Source organism: Epinephelus lanceolatus, chromosome 9 (assembly GCF_041903045.1).
Source record: "Epinephelus lanceolatus isolate andai-2023 chromosome 9, ASM4190304v1, whole genome shotgun sequence".
Taxonomy (NCBI): Eukaryota; Metazoa; Chordata; class Actinopteri; order Perciformes; family Serranidae; genus Epinephelus; species Epinephelus lanceolatus.
In genome coordinates, this window is record NC_135742.1 from 24960676 (window position 1) to 24978321 (window position 17646).

General features: G+C 41.1%; 2 protein-coding genes across 4 annotated transcripts in view; both read right to left on the bottom strand.

The window, feature by feature from the left end:
- Window positions 1–2361: 2361 nt before the first annotated feature.
- Window positions 2362–9019, bottom strand: LOC117252942 (uncharacterized). The gene is made up of 2 exons (XM_033620238.2): window positions 8866–9019; window positions 2362–4659 (listed from the first exon to the last, which is right to left on the bottom strand). The coding sequence occupies exon 2, from the start codon at window positions 4649–4651 to the stop codon at window positions 3929–3931; it is 723 nt and encodes a 240-aa protein (XP_033476129.1). The 5' UTR covers window positions 4652–4659; window positions 8866–9019; the 3' UTR covers window positions 2362–3928.
- A 3731-nt stretch (window positions 9020–12750) lies between these two features.
- coro1ca (coronin, actin binding protein, 1Ca) overlaps window positions 12751–17646 on the bottom strand; it is a 38027-nt gene continuing 33131 nt past the window's right edge. For all 3 annotated transcript variants that reach the window (XM_078170741.1, XM_033619688.2, XM_033619689.2), the window contains 4 exons: window positions 17239–17384; window positions 16961–17018; window positions 16576–16818; window positions 12751–15549 (listed from right to left, as the gene is read on the bottom strand). In XM_078170741.1, coding sequence (XP_078026867.1) covers window positions 15430–15549; window positions 16576–16818; window positions 16961–17018; window positions 17239–17384 — 567 coding nt within the window. In that variant the 3' untranslated portion in view covers window positions 12751–15429. The remainder of the gene's footprint in view (window positions 15550–16575; window positions 16819–16960; window positions 17019–17238; window positions 17385–17646) is intronic.

A 17646-nucleotide genomic window follows, 5' to 3' on the forward strand; every position in this document is an offset into this window, starting at 1 on the left:
GAGCTAAAAGTGAAACTTTGCTTTCTTCCATGCCAGACTCCATTGACAAAAGCAGTAATTTTACACAAGAGCTGCTGGTCTACCACTGCATAGCTCTGTAAGTTGTACTATTGTGTAACTGGTGTTTGTAACTGGTACCTGGTGATTTAAAGGGTTTGTTCATATTCAACAAAGTCACGCAGTAACACAAACAAACTACCAATCGAGGCTGTGGTAGACCAGTAGCTCCCGTGTCCAGGAAGTAAATGTGCTGTTTTTGCCAATGGAGTCTGGCATTGAAGACATGGATAAGTTTCACTTTAATTTTAGTACCCAATCGGAAAGGGTTTTCTGTTTGGGAAGCTCTGAGCATACAACTGGATAAATGAGATGAGGATTATGCTGTACAAGGTAAGCGAGAATTTGTACACAAATGCTTTGCTGTTAAACATGGCCCCCTATGACTTCAATTCATGAAGAGTTATCTCAGTTCTTGGATTCTTTGTTCATCACGGAGTCATGCGAGAAAGACGTTTCCTTCACAAATTTAACGCAACACAGGCTGAGTAACCAACATACAAATGATCATTTGGTAAGTGAAGCGTTCCTTTAATAAGAGGCTGGGAAAAATCTAGAGCATGACATGCTTTTTACATCTTGATTTAATCAAGTAGACTATCTGACCTCTGACCCTGTAAGAAAGCTGCAGGGAATTTGGACCAAAATCCGTTTGTTAAAAACGTATAAATGTTTACAACTGCAGACCATTTATAAAACCATTATAAGCAGCTTATAAACCCCTTATAAAGGATGGCTTATCAGAATGCAGTAACACAAAATAAATAAATGAGTAAAGGCCCAAGCACTTACCATTGTTCTCTTGCTGTATTATCTGCTCCTCTGAGGAGATGGGAAAGCTCGTCACCACATGGTCCTTACATGATCCTCACATGATCCTCCCTTTCTCTTAGGATGTAACCACTGCTGCTGTTGAGAATTCCAGGCAGATGCTCATCAAAGTTTAACGACAGCCTTAAGGTGCTGTATTACCTATTCTGGATCCTCCTCACCATGCAAATTGATTAAGAGGTCCTGCTGTTTGTCAGTGAAAGTGAAAAGGGTCTAAATACACAGAGCAGGAGCTTCAGCGGGAGATACTGAGTAAAAAAAGAAAAATGAAACAACACGTGTCGGGTGTTGGGTGTCCCAAATATTTCCTTATCTGAGGTCACTAAAGGTAAAGGTAAAGGTCCCTAAAACTCTGACAGTGGAAGTAGCAAACAGGCCTGGGACAGGTGCTGGGTGGTCCTGCGGCTGTGTGTCATCCCGTCACCTGATGGGAAGGGTGAAAGTGAAGGGGTAGTATTTTCTCGAATTATTTAGCACCTCATGGACAAAAGCGTGGGGAATCTGACCCCAGTGCAAGGCTCTGTCAGGGCTCACGTTTCAGCCACCACAGGGTTACGCTTGCCTTTGAGCTGCTGTACCTTCATCTTTGATGTTTGATCTTTGGTAGGTTGACCTACTTTTGACTCAGATCAAAAAAATTTAGTTAAGAATTAGTTTATGTTTCAGATAATGTACCAAAATGTAATCATATCTCAATACATTTGCACTAAATAGATTTGGAGATGTGGTCAGACTGCATCCATGTCAAGATGTTAGTGGTAAATATGATGAAAAAAGAAATTCATTAACATCCATAAGTGATAAATCAATACTTGTACTGTTCACAGGAGGGCAGTATTTCTTTGCTCATTCAAAACACCCAAAAGTTACGACTTCTTTTTTTCCCTTAACTTCACTGGAACAAATCAGTGTCTTAAGATTTGACGAGACAATACATGAGCTCTTGTTTTGGAGCAAAGGGCTCTGTATGTATCTGGTTTACTGCTGTTGAAATATTTAAACAATCTTGTACAGTAGCCAGAGAGGGACAAAGGGGGCTCTCGTCATCTCCAGGCTCTGATACCTTCTGCAGGCCTGTGTTTGGGGATGATGGTGCCAGCTGCCTCATCACGGCCAATCATAAAAATGTGGAGGAGCTTGTTACCATGGTGTGTATGTATGTGTGTGTGTGTGTGTGTGTGTGTGTGTGTGTGCGTGTACACCTTGGGCTTGAAATGTTAAGTTACAAGACAGTTCATGCTTCCAAAGAGCAGATATGACAAATCTGACATTTGGGTGTTTAGCTTAAAAATAGTTAGCCAAAATTCTTGAGTTTGTGCAGCTCAAAATTACAGATTCCCGAGTTGAACATAATGTGCACGTACTGAAGCAAGCATCCTCTTTTTAGACGTTTTCTAATCTTAGGTTTCTTCAGGCCTGCATTTGTCTCTCATTATAAAACAGTTTCCACCATTTTCAGTAATGACAGAAACATCATTAGCAACAATTTTATTCAACAGAAGCAAAACAAAACTGTCATTTTGTAAACAATAAAAACGGTCACTTACAGAGGAAGCATCTGCGCAGAAACATCTGAGGAATCTGAGGTTAAAGAGTGTTTAAACATGACACAAGTCTGGCCCATAAATCACACAAACTAACACATTTGGTGGAGATGCTCAGAGTCATTATCTTGAGTAAAGGGACAGAGAGATGGAGAGTTCTTACAAATTATCTTCTCCAGTGTGATCTGAATTTTAAATCAAATATAATAAGACAAATATGACAAACATACACTTCTCAGCTTTTGATTTTTAAGACCTTTTTAAACCACCATGAGTCAAATATCACACCCGCCTATTACATATCACCACTATCTATCCCTGCACTCAAGTTTATGACTCATTACAGATTATTATATTACAAACAAAACCCATAATTTACCTTATATATAAGTATTACTTATTTAAAAAAAAAATTCAGACCCTGATTCACAAAGCTTTTATCCCAAAAACCCTGCTTTTAATAATGGCAGATCAGAATTATCACCAAATAAATACATAGAGAGATTATAGATATAAGTATTTTTTTACCCACCAGAAATAACAGTCGCAAATGCAGTATAAAGCTATGTGAATCAAGTTCTTAAAGTAAAATACAATAGAATATGACAAAAAAAACATTATGCCAACAAAATGAAGTAAATATGAATGTAAATATAAAGAAGAATTTTTATTACTTATCCAACAAATCAAGTTTACTGGCGTCTCACTTTGCTTTATTTACAGCAGCAAAGATTTTGCTCTAAATGACAGACTGCTTCAGCCAAAGCTCGTATAGTTGCTGAGAAGATGCCACAGCGTACAGCAGGAGGTACTGAGGAGATTTCTCTGTCTAGGCAGGCATATGGAGTAATATATATCTGTATTAAAAACACTTAAAAATACTTGTCATTTGTATTTGAAAAAGATTGCGGAATTACAGGCTGCCTCTTCTTTTCACCTTTAAATATTTTTTGTCTTCAAAAAAAAAAAAGAAAAAAAAGATGTATCCATAAGAAAAACATTGATTTCACTTATTATTTCAAGTGTTGCTACTTCACTGGCACAGTGACATTATTTTAGGTGTTTGAGACTCTGTGGTAATCACTGATAAAACCAAGTGGCTGACCACTGTATAGGACGACTGAGTCGCTTTAAAAGTGAAAGGCTGTCGGCACGTAGCCTTCAAAGAAATCAGCCATTATTTTTCCACATCCTCTGATATCAAGTGTGGCTTTTTAATCAATCAAAAACTTTATAGACTGGATTTATGCACTAACACAACTGAGTATTCTGATTTCTACTCACATCTTCAATCCTGGTATTTTTCATTTTTACTTTAGATTATACTCCAGGTGATCAGGTTCATATTTTTATTAACATTTAAAGTGTTTAAATGATGGATCCTTTTTCATCTAAAGGCATGAACCTGTGTGCAGCATAACCAACATGTCTGATCCTGTTCTCATGTCATGGTTGCAACGTTTCACCTCTTACACCACATCAGCCCTGAACAGGCCCTAATGGTGGCCCTTCTTCATGTGGCAGGTGCAGACTGGATGAGCGGAGCTGGTGCTGGGGCTGGATCTCTCCTCCTCCCTGTACTTCAGCTGCTCTTTGTGCCTGGGCTCCTCTCTCCGCTTTTCCACCTCCTCTGCCGCCCTGACATTTCTGACCTCCTGGCGGGGCGATGACCTGACGTCTCTCCCCCTCTCTCCCACCAGAGCCTTGGATGGCACGCGCAGGTTCTTGGGGGAGGCCATGCTCTGAGTCTGGACCCTCTTGACGTGGTCAACGGCGTACGGCCTCTCCTGGAGGTCGCCTGAATTCTTGCGTCCGCCTGTTTTATCAGCCATATACTTCCTGTTTGGGTGAGGAGGGGGTTTGTAGGCCTCCAGCTTGCGCTTGTGACTCATGGCAGAGGCACAGCAGATGATGAAGACCATGACGATGAGAAGGGAGGTCACGACAATGATGATGAGCAGATTCTCCTGCAGGAAGTCCACTACTCGGGTGAGGACGAAGTCCTTCAGGCGGATCATAGTGGTGGTGATGGTGTTGGTGAGGGTGGGAGCTCCAGTAGTGGCGGAGATGTGAAAAGGTGCTCGAGTGGAGAAAGAGGTTGGAAAAAGGAGCTCCAGCTCTGCTTCATCACCGCTGGCTTCCAGGGATGTGAGAGGGGTGCCATGACACAGCGAGATCAGGGTCACACAGGTGACGAGAAAAACCAGACAGGACTTCATCTTCACATCTGCAACAACAAAGGTGAATTTAGGATCAAATGAGGAAATATTTCCAAATCAAAATCAGAAGACTGGAAACAGGGACAAACAGCAGCCTGTGTCTGTTCAACAGTTGAGAAATCCATCCGCCAGCACCATAAAGCTCACTAATGAACACTTCAGCCAGTTTGTTTATCAGAAACGTTTTAAAGGTAGTTATGTGCTGTAACGCTGACTATTTCTTGGTGACAAGCGGCCTGGGGCAGTGAATTCCTGGAGTCAGTTGCAACCTCAAGGTGATGAAAAGACTCCAGCTGTAGAAGCTCTGCCAGATATTCTTTTACTTTGGACGAAGCCGGGGTCACTATTTTTCCGTTTCCAGTCTTTATGATGAGCTACTCTCCTCCTGGCTCAAACTACATATTTATTCTACAGATGACTTCCTTCCATTATCTGTCAAACAATAGAAGAAACAGATGGAGGACATGTGCCAATTACAGTAGAGGGTGATATTTGACAGCACGTCACATAGCCCCTTATAAATCCTGCCCATTTTTGCTCTGTACTTCTATAACATTTGAGCAAACATGCTACCAGACAGAACCTCGGTAAATTTTCCCTTTTCCTGTGAATAAGGAGCCATACAGACAATCCGTCACTATGTGAACTACCTTTTCTACATGAAGCCCAGATGGCACAGACCCAAACGTTTGGCTCACACAGCTAACTATGTTAGTGTCAGTATGGTACTTTACACATACCTAATTCACACAGAACACCGCTGCAAAATGCTGTCTTACATTAAGTACCAGGACACCATGTTGAGCTGTCAAAGTAACAGATGACCAGACACTATCTAATACACACTGTGGCACCCGCCTAAACAGAGCCAGCCTCACCATGCTTGTTTTTGTCAAGCTTGTCCGACCTGGCCACAGAAACTAAGGGGGGCGGGAGTCTGAGTCGGTCAAATTACAGGCGTGAGGACCTTACAGCCAGGTTAAAATTGTTATAGACGATCATAATGTCCAGAATTAGGTTTTAAATTTCTGAGTATTGACTTTTCTGCATTGAGACATAATGTTTCAAGATAGAATCATGATGCACATTTGACTTACTTCCTATCTTTTTGATTAACTCGTGACCCCTAAGGGCCCTGATACACAATGCTAGTCAATGTCAGGCCATCTGTGAGTGTCTGCCGCCCTAGTTTTTGCAGTATATCCTGCACATCTGGCACCAGTCGGCCCTTGCCCTTTTTTATTTGGGCTAATTCAGCTTATTGAATCAGCGTAGGACCTGGCGGGGCCTTTTGATGAGAGAAATCACTCTGATTGGTCTCACTCCAAAGTCATCGAAATCCAACGCTTGGGCAGTGACTTGCAGCATCAGACACTGACGAAAAAAGCCGTCTTTTAACATTGGCATGATACGCAGCCGGTCCTTTTATAGTTTAACAGTACGTTGTGGCATCAGGGGGAATCACAGAGAGACAAGAACGAAAGTTAAGGCAATGAAAGTCTGAGTAGGGCAGGCGGGAGGGGTGGCAGCTGGGTCCAACAAACACTGACCTTCACGCAAGACAGCAGTGTTCGCGTCCCATACGATTATAAAGTCAAACCCTGTTATTTTTTCCTAAGCCTAACCACATGCTTTAGTTGATTGAGGAAAAAAAACATCAATTCGTGTGTTGTACCGACATAGTGCATTTATTTTGAAAGAGACTGTATGTAAACGGTACATTTCCTGTGAAAACAGAAGTGTATTTTGAAAGAAGACAACGCATGGAACAGGCAGAACTTGACTCTATGCCCTAGAACATCAACAACCAACGCACCCAGAGTACCTTTCATGTCGTATCTGGACAAGGAAGGCTCATAACCAAACTCAATATGTGACAAGGTCGGAATGAGAAGAAGAGAGAAGTGAGGAGGCGAACAGATAGCTAAAGTCAAGACGGAGAGAGATCTAAAAGAAATATATATTAAGCTAAGATAATTTTTTGGGCTACTGAGCTCTTTAACAGAAACTATTCATAACTGTTTGTGTTATTGTTATTGTTATTGTGCTATTTGAATGACTACTGCTGCCTGCTGGTGTGGAGAGTTGATCCCCTCACGCAGGCGCAGAACATACGTGCTAATTGGTCTTTGGCTGTAAACTTTGCAGTGTGTTCAAGCGCAACTTTTTGGCCAAGGCACAGGCGACGTGAAGTGAACGCAATCAGCCTTCAGTGTAACTAGTTCTTTGATGACGGTTTAGTGTGTCTGGGCCTTAAGATTTTTCTTGCGACACAGTGGTGGGTCCCAACCCTCAGGTTGGAAACCACCATACTAACTAGTGTCAAGCAGTGTTTCATGCAAACTATGTTTTCTAAGGGCTGTGTCCATCTGAAATGTAGCTCCAGTATTCTACTGACTCAGTTTTCTCTCGCTTTCCTGCCATTCCCCATCCTGCACCAGATCTATTTTAGCAGGCAGCAGAGTAGCCATTACTTATTTGGGGTGGAGACAGTGAGTTTGGTGCTGGAGGCCTTATAATTTGTAAAGTAGAGGGAGGCCACCCATCCACCACACCAAAGCCAGGAGGAAGCTATATGCCAGGGGGAGCATAGAGGCGTGGGAGACCTGCGGCTATGGCCTCTATATTTACACTGGGCAGCAGCTGCTGTACACCAGCCCGCAGCAGCTCAGACCTGATGAAGATATTTCTGCTTCCAGGAAAACCTGCATTTACAGACAGTACATCTGACTGACTGAGTAAACTTCCTGACCCAATATTACTTTTCTGCCATTATTCTCTCTCCATCGTTCCTCTTCTCAGTGCTTTAACAAAGAAACCCAGTGGTGCAGGGCTCAGTCTGTTACCATTTAAAATATATAATTGCACAGTGCTGAGCTGTAAGGACAAGCTTCTAATTGGCATCAGGCTATGGTGAACCTGCTGCTGCTCTGATTTACTTTACACAGTGTGAAATCCCCTCCCTGTGTGGTCGAACATACAGTATGTACTCTGTCGCTGGACCACATGGGTTGGGTCTTCATCCTTGGATGTACAGCTATAGGAGAGCACTGCCCCCTGAATCCGCATAATTATAGCCATAATTACATCTCCTGTATTTCACTGGAGGGTTAACATTACCTTCAGTTGAAGGCCTTCAAACACCACATATGCAATGAATCAGTTTCATGACATTGGAGTGCTTAATGTCTCCAAGTGTTTATTAAATTTACAAAATGCTTTTCAAACCCAAGACGTCATGTTTTCATAGATGCATCTTTACATCAAATAGAAATGCATTGGCCATTATTCATTACACATTTACCCAAATTCAGTCTGACATATGTGGTAGTTTTGGACAAGTTGGAGCCTCGATGAAAATAAAGGTAGGTAAATATTTAACAATGCTAGCCCAGCCAACACAAATTTGCAAAAATGGAGTAACTGGCAGAGGTTTGACCATCTCAAACATATTCTTACATAAACTTTGTCAGTGTCTACACTTAGTAACCTTGGCATTGAGAGTAAAAAAAGTTGGAGATTAGTCAAATAGGATAAACATTAATTACATCACTGATGATGTAAACAGATATAAGGAAAAAATCTGACATTAGCATGGCTAAAAGAAGCCTTCAGGTATTTTTTACATAAGTTAAAGTAGCAATACAACATTGCAAACATATTCTAATACATGTAAAAGCACTGCATTGTAAATCTAAATTAAGTAAAACTGCAAAAGTATTTGGAAATTAGGTATTAAATGTACATATACTTGTTGACATGGCTGTCAAATTGCTATATAAAAGCTAATTTAACTACTTAATACATTGTTGGGAGGTTTAATCTGTAATAATGCATCATGTCCTATAAACAGAAAATCTGTAAAGTAACTGAAGCTGTTCAATAAATGTAATGGATTATAAAGTACAGCATCCCTCTCTGAAATGAGGTGGTGCAGAAGTATAAAGCAGCTCGATATGGAAATACTCAATGTCATTAAAAGTATTTTAGAATTACAATACTGGAATAAATGCACTTGGTCACATTCCACCACATGGTAGTTTTATTCACTAACTTAAATCAGTGTGAACCAAATGGATGATGAAATCTGAACTCAACATGTTGTGAGTTTGGATTCACAGACCGCTTTGAAATAAATTAAATTATCATCTGTAGTTTTAACTTGCTCAATAACACCCACTTTAAATGATCTTCAAATAAAAATATATACTTACAGAATGGGTTATCCTTGGTTTATCTTCCGGACAGCACCACGCAGTGCGGATGACAGAGAGGAAAATAAAGGGGAGACAAAGTAACAAGAGGAAAGTAAGAGTGAAAGAGAGTTTCCGAGCATCCGCCCTCCCTGCTGAGTTATACAGACTGTTTTTTTTTTTTTACTGAGCTCTAAAAAGTCTGCTCCCTGCAAACTGATGTCCATCCCTCTATTTTCAGCTTCTCCTCCCTCTTTCTCAACCTCCCATGCCCACTCTTCATCCTCCTGCACTCATGGGGCCTTTTTCCCTGTACATTTATTTCTGCATTACAGTATGAGAGAGGAAGCAGCCACGTAGAGATGATTCTGTACCTGATGTTTTCTCATACATGGAGTGATGCTGAACTGTCTCTGGAAAGGGTCTTTATCTTGTTTGAAAGTGTAATTTACCACCATGTGTGCTGATTTTGTTTAAGTTGGACTTATTAAACTTAAGCTTTCTGCTTGGAAACTTGCTGCAAAGAGGTGCAGTCAGTGCAAGAGTCCCATGTTTTAAGGGAATGGGTATTTCTGTACTTGGCGGGGCGAGTCCCAAGACTCCTCTGCCTCCCACCGAGTCCTCTCTAATTACGTCCCAGTTGATTACAGCCTGTCTCTACAGGGCACACAAGACCAGCGCAGAGAGAAAGCAACCCCTTTCATCCCAAAACACATGTACAGAGTGAACATATATAAACTTCATGGTCTTTTGGCACCACTTATCTCTGGATGCGTCTCTAAATACGCAGGTTGTCTATTTGAGGCTGCTGATGCCTGCTTTCTTATTTTATGCAGTTATTTAGACAGGTGGTGGTGTGAGATGTTAATATCATAGCTGGTCAGCATGAGATTTTGTGACATAAGGCAACAATTTCCCAAGATCAGGACGCAATAAAGAAACTAGAGAGAGGGATTCTTCACACTACTTTTCACACATTGTTGTAAAGAGTGCCAGCTTTGCAGCTTGCAATAGTTCTGTGTGTCTAATTTAAGGTGCAACAGACACTGGCAGACAGTGTGTTTGGTTATTTTTGGTGGCAAAGACACAATAGCAGTTCTGTGGCTAACTTTAGTTTAAACAGTACAACTCCATTCATTATCTATTTTATGTCTGTGATCTGTTTTATAACTGTTGGACGGTACAGTCGGGCTCAGTCAATAAAAGTGAACGGCAATGTTTGAAACAAAGCACAAGGTACATGCAGGGTGGGATAGTAACAGTTTACAAAAAATAAGTAACTATAATCAACCCAGATTACATTTGAAAACGTGTAATTATATCATAGTCTCATTGTCAAGGATTACTTGATAACATTTTTGATTATGTCTCAATTTTTAAACATTTCTCATGATAACTAATGCTCTGTTAAAGGTCCAGTGTGTAGGATTTAGAGGCATGTTGGCAGAATTTGAATGTATAATATTCATAACTATATTTTCATTACTTTATAATCACCTGAAAATAGGAACTGTTGTGTTTTCTTTACCCTAGAATGAGCCATTTATATCTACATGCGGAGTGGGTCCTTGTCTACAGAGTCCGCCATGTTGTTTGGACAGTAATCCAAGACAGACAAATCAAACACTGGCTCCAGACAGGGCCATTTTGTTTTTGCATTTTTGCATCAGCCACAATAGTTCACCTACATGCTTGGCAAACCCAAAAAGTTTCAGTCCTCACCACTAGCTGCCACTAAATCCTACACACAGGTCTTTTAACGCATGGACAACACGTCTGATATACTGGGTTTCTTTGACAAGGGCTTCAACCTGTTGCTATAATTGATGAAGGTCGTTTGATTTGACCAACTGTAAATGCTGCTTTATTTGTACTGGAAATGTTTTGAGATGTTTAAAGAGGGAAAAAAATTAATTTTTATGAAATTTTATTTTGTGTGTTTGCCTCCATTTATTTTAGCAGCTGTGATATTTTCAATGCTTTATTTTTAAATAAACCCATAGTATTCAGACATTACTTTTCCCCCAATACAATGGATTCTGATATTAAATGCAAAAAATTGCTATATAATTTGTATTCAGTAACTGTCTACATTTCATAGTAATGTGACCCGACCCTGCACATGTTTAATTTTCAGAGCAAAAACTGTAATCTGATCTTTAATGCATTTTATTTACATTGAAAATGCAAATGAGCTTTCGAACCCTCACCTATGGTCATGAGCTCTGGGTAGTGACCGAAAGAATGAGATCGTGGATACAAGCAGCCGAAATGAGATTCCTTCATTGGGTGGTTGGGCTCAGCCTTAGAGATAGGGTAAGGAGCTCGGACATCCAGAGGAAGTTTGGAGTAGAGCCGCTGCTCCTTCGTGTCGAAAGGGGTCAGTTGAGGTGGTTCGGACATTTGATCAGGATGACTCCTGGGCACCTCCCATTAGAGGTGTTTTAGGCACACAGGTAGGAGGCCCTGAGGTAGACCCAGAACATACTGGAGGGATTACATATCTCACCTGGCCTGGGAACACCTTGGGGTCCCCCAGGAGGAGCTGGAAAGTGCTGCTGGGGAGAGGGACGTCTCGGATGCTTTGCTCGGCCTGCTGCCCCCGCGACCTGGCCTCGGAGAAGCAGATGAAAATGGATGGATGGATGGATGATCTTTAAAATGAAAAGGTTGGCAATATTTTACTTATTGCCATCAAATCCAATGAAAACAATCAAACCAAACGGATCCTATATAAAAGTATTTTCTATGTAGTCAAAGCCTGATATCATTTATTCCTCTGCTCTGTACCATATAGCTGCATAACTGTCCTAAAAAGATTAAAAACACATAAATGAGCCACGCTGTTGCTTCAGCTGATTTGCTCCTTCTTTACCATGGAAAAGGGAACTGATGTTTATTTTGAGTTAGTCACACATGTTGTCCATAAACACAACTTGTGAGTGTAAGAAAATACTGATACACTTGAGTATTGCGATATTATGTTTTGCAATACTGTATCAATTCTTAATTGTTTTGTTTTTTCATTTTCTTATTTTGTTTACCTAAAGAATCATGCAAGCATGATCTGATGGGCAAATTTTAATGCCTTTGCTCACATATAAATAATAAAAGTAAACTTTTTATGCATATGATGGTGTGTTCGTAACACAATAAATCTAAATTAGAAAAAAGCAAGCTGTCATCTTGCTTAGGGTATCAAAATATATTGAATTGTAACTCCTGTATGATGATACAAACCAACAGATTATTGCCCATACACCACCGTACTCAGTGTGTATTATCTGCAGCTGAAAATAGTGCAGTACAAATACATTATTTTCTCCTGTTTGAGTGACGATTCCTGAAAACTTCCAAGTGTAAATTACAGAGATGGACTAACACATTGCTGCTTATGGTCTGTTTCTTAAAATATAGGAGAATGTCAGCCCTATCCTTTAAAGAAGCTTTATTTCCTGTAACGTCTTCCTCTTGGTTTCAGTTCAGGCTCAGGTTTGTTGTAATCAAACTATGAACTTTTAAAAGGTCCAGTGTGTAGCAGTTAATGGCATCTACAGCGGTGAGGTTGCAGAACTTAAATGTCTCCCCCAAATGGCCATTATCTAGAGCCAGTGTTTGATTTGTCCGTTCCAGGCTACGGTACAACAACAGACAAACAGCTGACCCTAAGGTAACGTTAACACAATGACTCTTATTTTCATGTTATATTATAGACTAATGTAAACAGTTGTGAATATTATATACCATTTCTGCCAACAGATGCCTCTGAATCCTACACACTGGACCTTTAACTTGCACAAAAAAAAGTTAAAAAGTTAAAAGTTTCCAAAGTTTCTCTTAAAATCTTTTCAGTGAAGACGACACATCTGAGGACAGCAGTGACTGAATGGAAAAGATACAACGAACCCATTTTAAAAATTCTTTATTAATTTTTCTTATAATCAATGTTTGATACTTGAAGCAAGAATAATGAACAAAAATGCTGAGCAGACCTCCGACACGAGGCTCCGTCCTGGTTCATTTTCGTCTGATTTAACTTTCTTGATATTCATACAACCTCCAGCATTAACGGAGGTTCTGCTTTTCTCATGATGCATTATGGCAAGGTGCAGGGAACAAAGACAAGGGGAAACATTTAAAACCCACCTCCCACACAAATACCCTCTTCAGCACAACCACAAAACAGAAATCAAATTAAAAAAAAAGAAGAAGAAAAATACAGAAAATATGGTCATGTTATTTACACAGCTTTCACTCGGTTTCCTAGACCTAAATTACAAACATACATCTATCTTTCAACTGCACATTTCTCCAACCTACAGTGTCCCTTTGGATCGCTATTCACTACTACTCCTCCAAACTTCGCTCTCGTGCCAACAGTGCTACAAACAATCCATAGAGTGGCAGTCTGATATACAAGATAGGGCAGCATAATTTGTGTCAGACACATTTCTGTAGCACTTGATTTCCTGTCACTAATATTCTACGACTCGCTGCTTAAATTGCATCTCAAAGCCACGATGACTCAAAAGGCTGCTTCTCGGTTTGACATCAGTTTTGAAGATGTTTTAATACCCGTACCGAGGTGGAAAAGTGTCAAAATGTCAAGGTTGATTATTAAACCCCAACAAGTAATGCTGCCTAGTATACTGTGGGCTGGATTGGCAGGACTTCATGATGTCATCCATGTGGCTAACACAGTACTTTAGCAACAGTGTCCTTTGAACATGGTGTTCGTACTAAGCATAGCACCTCAAAGTGGTTTTAAGTCTGGGCACCTATCGATTCTTCCATTTACTACACACATCTACTCTCACAACAGTCCCCTACAAACACTTCCGTGGTCACCTCTATGGCACTTTCAGGTCTTTACAGTGGTAACAAATATTGAAGGCAAACAACAGACTGAACCATTACCCGTCTCAGCTTCCCACTGGGAAACAAATCCAAAACATTAAGAGGAGCTTTTATCGCATCAGTCCGATTAAAACAGCTCAGACCGGACAATTCAATGGTTCCTTGATTTTGTGACACCTATACTGAATCAGGGGCATCTGAGAAATAAACCATTAAAACAAAAGTGGAAGTGCTAAGAGGGATATAAGCACAGCTGGAACAAGAAATAGGCTAAAATTAACAGTGAAGCAATAACCCAACTATTCAATTCATCCAAGTTAGAGGCAAGTCCAATAAGAAACAAAACCTCCATAGTGATAGGTACCCAAAAAGACCAAAGACATGAGGCACATATTCACACACAATCTTGGCCTGTCAGGTCTATTATGAACAGTTTCTGCAGCAATCTCCAGTTTTATCACCAGAAGGTTTTAAAGAGTCAAGTCAATGTGTGATTACTTGGTGTCGTTTCATGTCAATTCCTGTCTTGTTTGTACAGAGGATACAGATCTGGGATGGAATATGATGCGTTAGGAATGGCGACAAAAAATAATCCCACTACACTTGACTGCACTTGTGTGTGTTGAGCGAAGCCCGTGGACACTAAACACTGAGGTCGCTGACTGAACCTCTCACAAAAACAAAGCAGAGCTGAGGTTGGTCTTTTCATGGGCAGCACATAGATGTTACAACAGCAACCAACCAGTGTAACTGAGTCACTACAGGAGAGTGTTCACAGAGAGAAGAACATTATAGGAGTATTTTTTCCCCCAACACCAAGAACTGCCGATGAGATTTGTGGAATGTGTTTGTCATTTCATCCAATCAGCACACTGTGCGTGTTAATGAAGCAAGACAGAAAGGAATGCATGTTTACGTGAACGACTGTCCACAGTCAGAATGATGGGAAGCAACAGGAATGGGAAGAAATGGCAGAAAGCAGGAGTTAATTTGTGCAGCTTCAACACAGACAGCAAGAATTGTCATTTGTGTGATGTCTGGGTGCTCGGTGTAGACTGTGGCAGCTTAACAGGTCTTTAATCTGAGTTTATTTCCTCTAATTACACAGTTTGAGACGTCATCTTCCTGGCATAACTACCCAATTCATTTAAATTATCTTAATTTCATAGTAATTTATTGATGACCTCCTTACATTACCAGCACTAAGCGTCCCTGTTTGCATTTTGAATCTTCCCACAAAGAGAAAGAAAGAAATACTGTTAAGGAGGTGTAAACAAAAAGTCAAATTTGGCAACATTACAATTTTGGGGTATGTTAACATGAAACACTGATACCTATGTAAAAAAATATTTGGGTATGCAATGGCAAATGCGGACTGTTGATATTCGACTGGTCATATTTTTAAAATGCAAAGGAATCTGTAAGACCTCTTTTTTTATACAAGTAGACAAAATAAAAAACGACTGCCACACAATAAAAGGAAAGGAGTCCTTTGTCACCAAAAAGCAAAAGAGTATTTTCTGCTAAATTTGCCACACGTCTTTATTCCACCTGTGTTATACTGAGGGTCGGGGGCTGGCTAAGAAAAAGTTCATCTGGAATGTTGCTAGGGATCGTTGCTAGGCAGGCCTCAGACGAAACACTGTCATTGAGATAGGCAGTGACTGGTCCCGCCCACCCCCCAGCCAGTGGAACGTCCTGAATTGTAGCGGGTTGGGTAAAGGGTCCCTAAATGGCAATTTTGGACATTTGCTCTTCAAGTGTGATGATTCGCTTCTCCTGAGAGCTGACCAGGTCCTTGAGAGATTTGATTTCTTTCAAGATCTCCTCCAGCTTGGCTTCAGATTTCTGTGGAAGACATAAGAGACGAGTGAGACTTGTTTCTGTCACAATAGTGCTGCAACTGCCTCGCTGTGAGAGACACACAACTACAGTAACCTGAGGAACGTCACAATAGTGTACGAGACACCTCTTGTCTCTCAGCTCCTACCTACAGTCTTGGACTGTACATGCCATGTGGCAGGGTCTGGTCCTCTGAGGGTTAACATGTTTCACCAGCACTGGAGCCCAGTGGGCTGTGATTACAGAGCAGGACTGCAGAGAGACACATGGGCTGGGTCCTAGGCGGGCGGCTGTGTTGTGGGTGAGGTGCGGCAGGACGCCCAGCAGCAGGCGCCCAGAGCAGCAACAGACCCCTTAGTTTGTGGGTCAGAGAGTGGGTTGAACAACATTTACAAACCACCTCGTGAAGACAGCCAGCGATCTACGCTGCTTCGAACACATACAATTTGTCTGTTTGAAACTGTGAGGACCAGAGAGGCAGCTGCACAGTGATGAAGCCAGAGGTGAGGGGCATTAATGACTGAGATGTAGTAGGGAGTCAGACTCTGACTTCTCATGATATCTACTGAGTGATAAGGCTGGAAAATATATTAGTATTAACGGTTTACTGACCATCATGCTACTTTTTTGTTCTTTGTCAATTATTCTTTTGAATAAACACCACAAAAGGACGTTGAATGTGGACTACATTAGGGCTGCAACCAAAAAATATGCTAGTTATCATAATAACCTGCAGATTATTTTGTCAAATTGTAATTTGGTCTATAAAATGTCTGAACAGTTTCCCCAAAGCCTACGATGACATCTTCATACAATTTGTGTTGGTCAGCCAACAGTCCGAAACCCAAATATATTCAGTTCACTGAATCATAAGACAAAAAAACCCTCAGCAAATCCTTTTCACTCAGAAACTGGAATTAAAGAATGTTTGTTGTTGTTGTTGCTGCTTAAAAAGTTACTCAAACGATTAATTTAATCCTGTGTTACATTAACCAGACACTCTGGAGCTCTTAAGACAAAGCAGATACTCACAATCGATGGAGTTGGGGAGGCAGACTTGGTGGCAGGGCTTGAGTTCTCTGTGTTCTTGGTCACCTTGTTGTCCAAAATGTTCTTTTTGACCACCTTGAATTCGCGGTTCTTGAGCGGGACATAACCGTTCTTGAGGGAGATGAGGATGGGGTCTCCATTCTTGTTATCGAACCACTCCTCAGCCTCCAGGGCAGGGTCGGGTCCAGATGTGTCTGGGTACAAGTCGTCCTGGAACAGGTCCGACTACAGGCAAGAACAGAGTGTGAGGAAAACTCTATAACCAGCTCATTATAAGACGAGGCCTCGCTCGGCTGCCTGTGATTCAACATGCAGATTAGAGGTCTGCTAACTGTGTGCAAAATGGCCATTTAGGATGAGGACTCACCTTTCTCGGTACAGTCATCACGATAGGCTCACACTTCCTTTCATGCAGTTTATAGAACCTGGCAACATAACGATCAAAACAATTAACCACAGGACAACACACTATAAACAACAAAGGCAACAGACAGTGTTTTAGGACAGTTTACTGCCCTCAGAGGGATTTATGATTAAGTCATGATCATGTTCTGCCTCCTTGTGGTGAGGCTGGGAACTCCACATTGGATCAGGCTGACTATAACTAAAACTGGAGATGTTGACTAGCCATCACACTAAGCTTACCTTGCAATTTCACACTTATTGACATCAAGGCCCCTCTTGGCCATGTAGCCCATGCCCCTCTGGGGCTCCTTGGTGGTGAAGGTGCTGAGGTAGTGAACATATGGAGCCTCATCTGTGATTTCAAAGTAACGGATGCTGCTGTCACCCTGTCAAGAAATAAAGAAGTGTTTTAATTCTGTATTCAGTTGTGTAGAAATCAAACCATTTGGTGCTAAACTTAGTGCTTCCCACAGAATTAGGAAGCTTTGCGGGGTTTTTTTGTTTGTTTTCGTATGTGTCTCTTTGTGTCATTTTATGTCCCCTCTCTAAATTCGGAGCTCTGTGGGGGTCCTTGAGCACAGTGTAGGTGGATCTCAGTCTTCATTAATTCATGAGGTAAGCAGCAACCTCCCATGCTAAAAAATGATG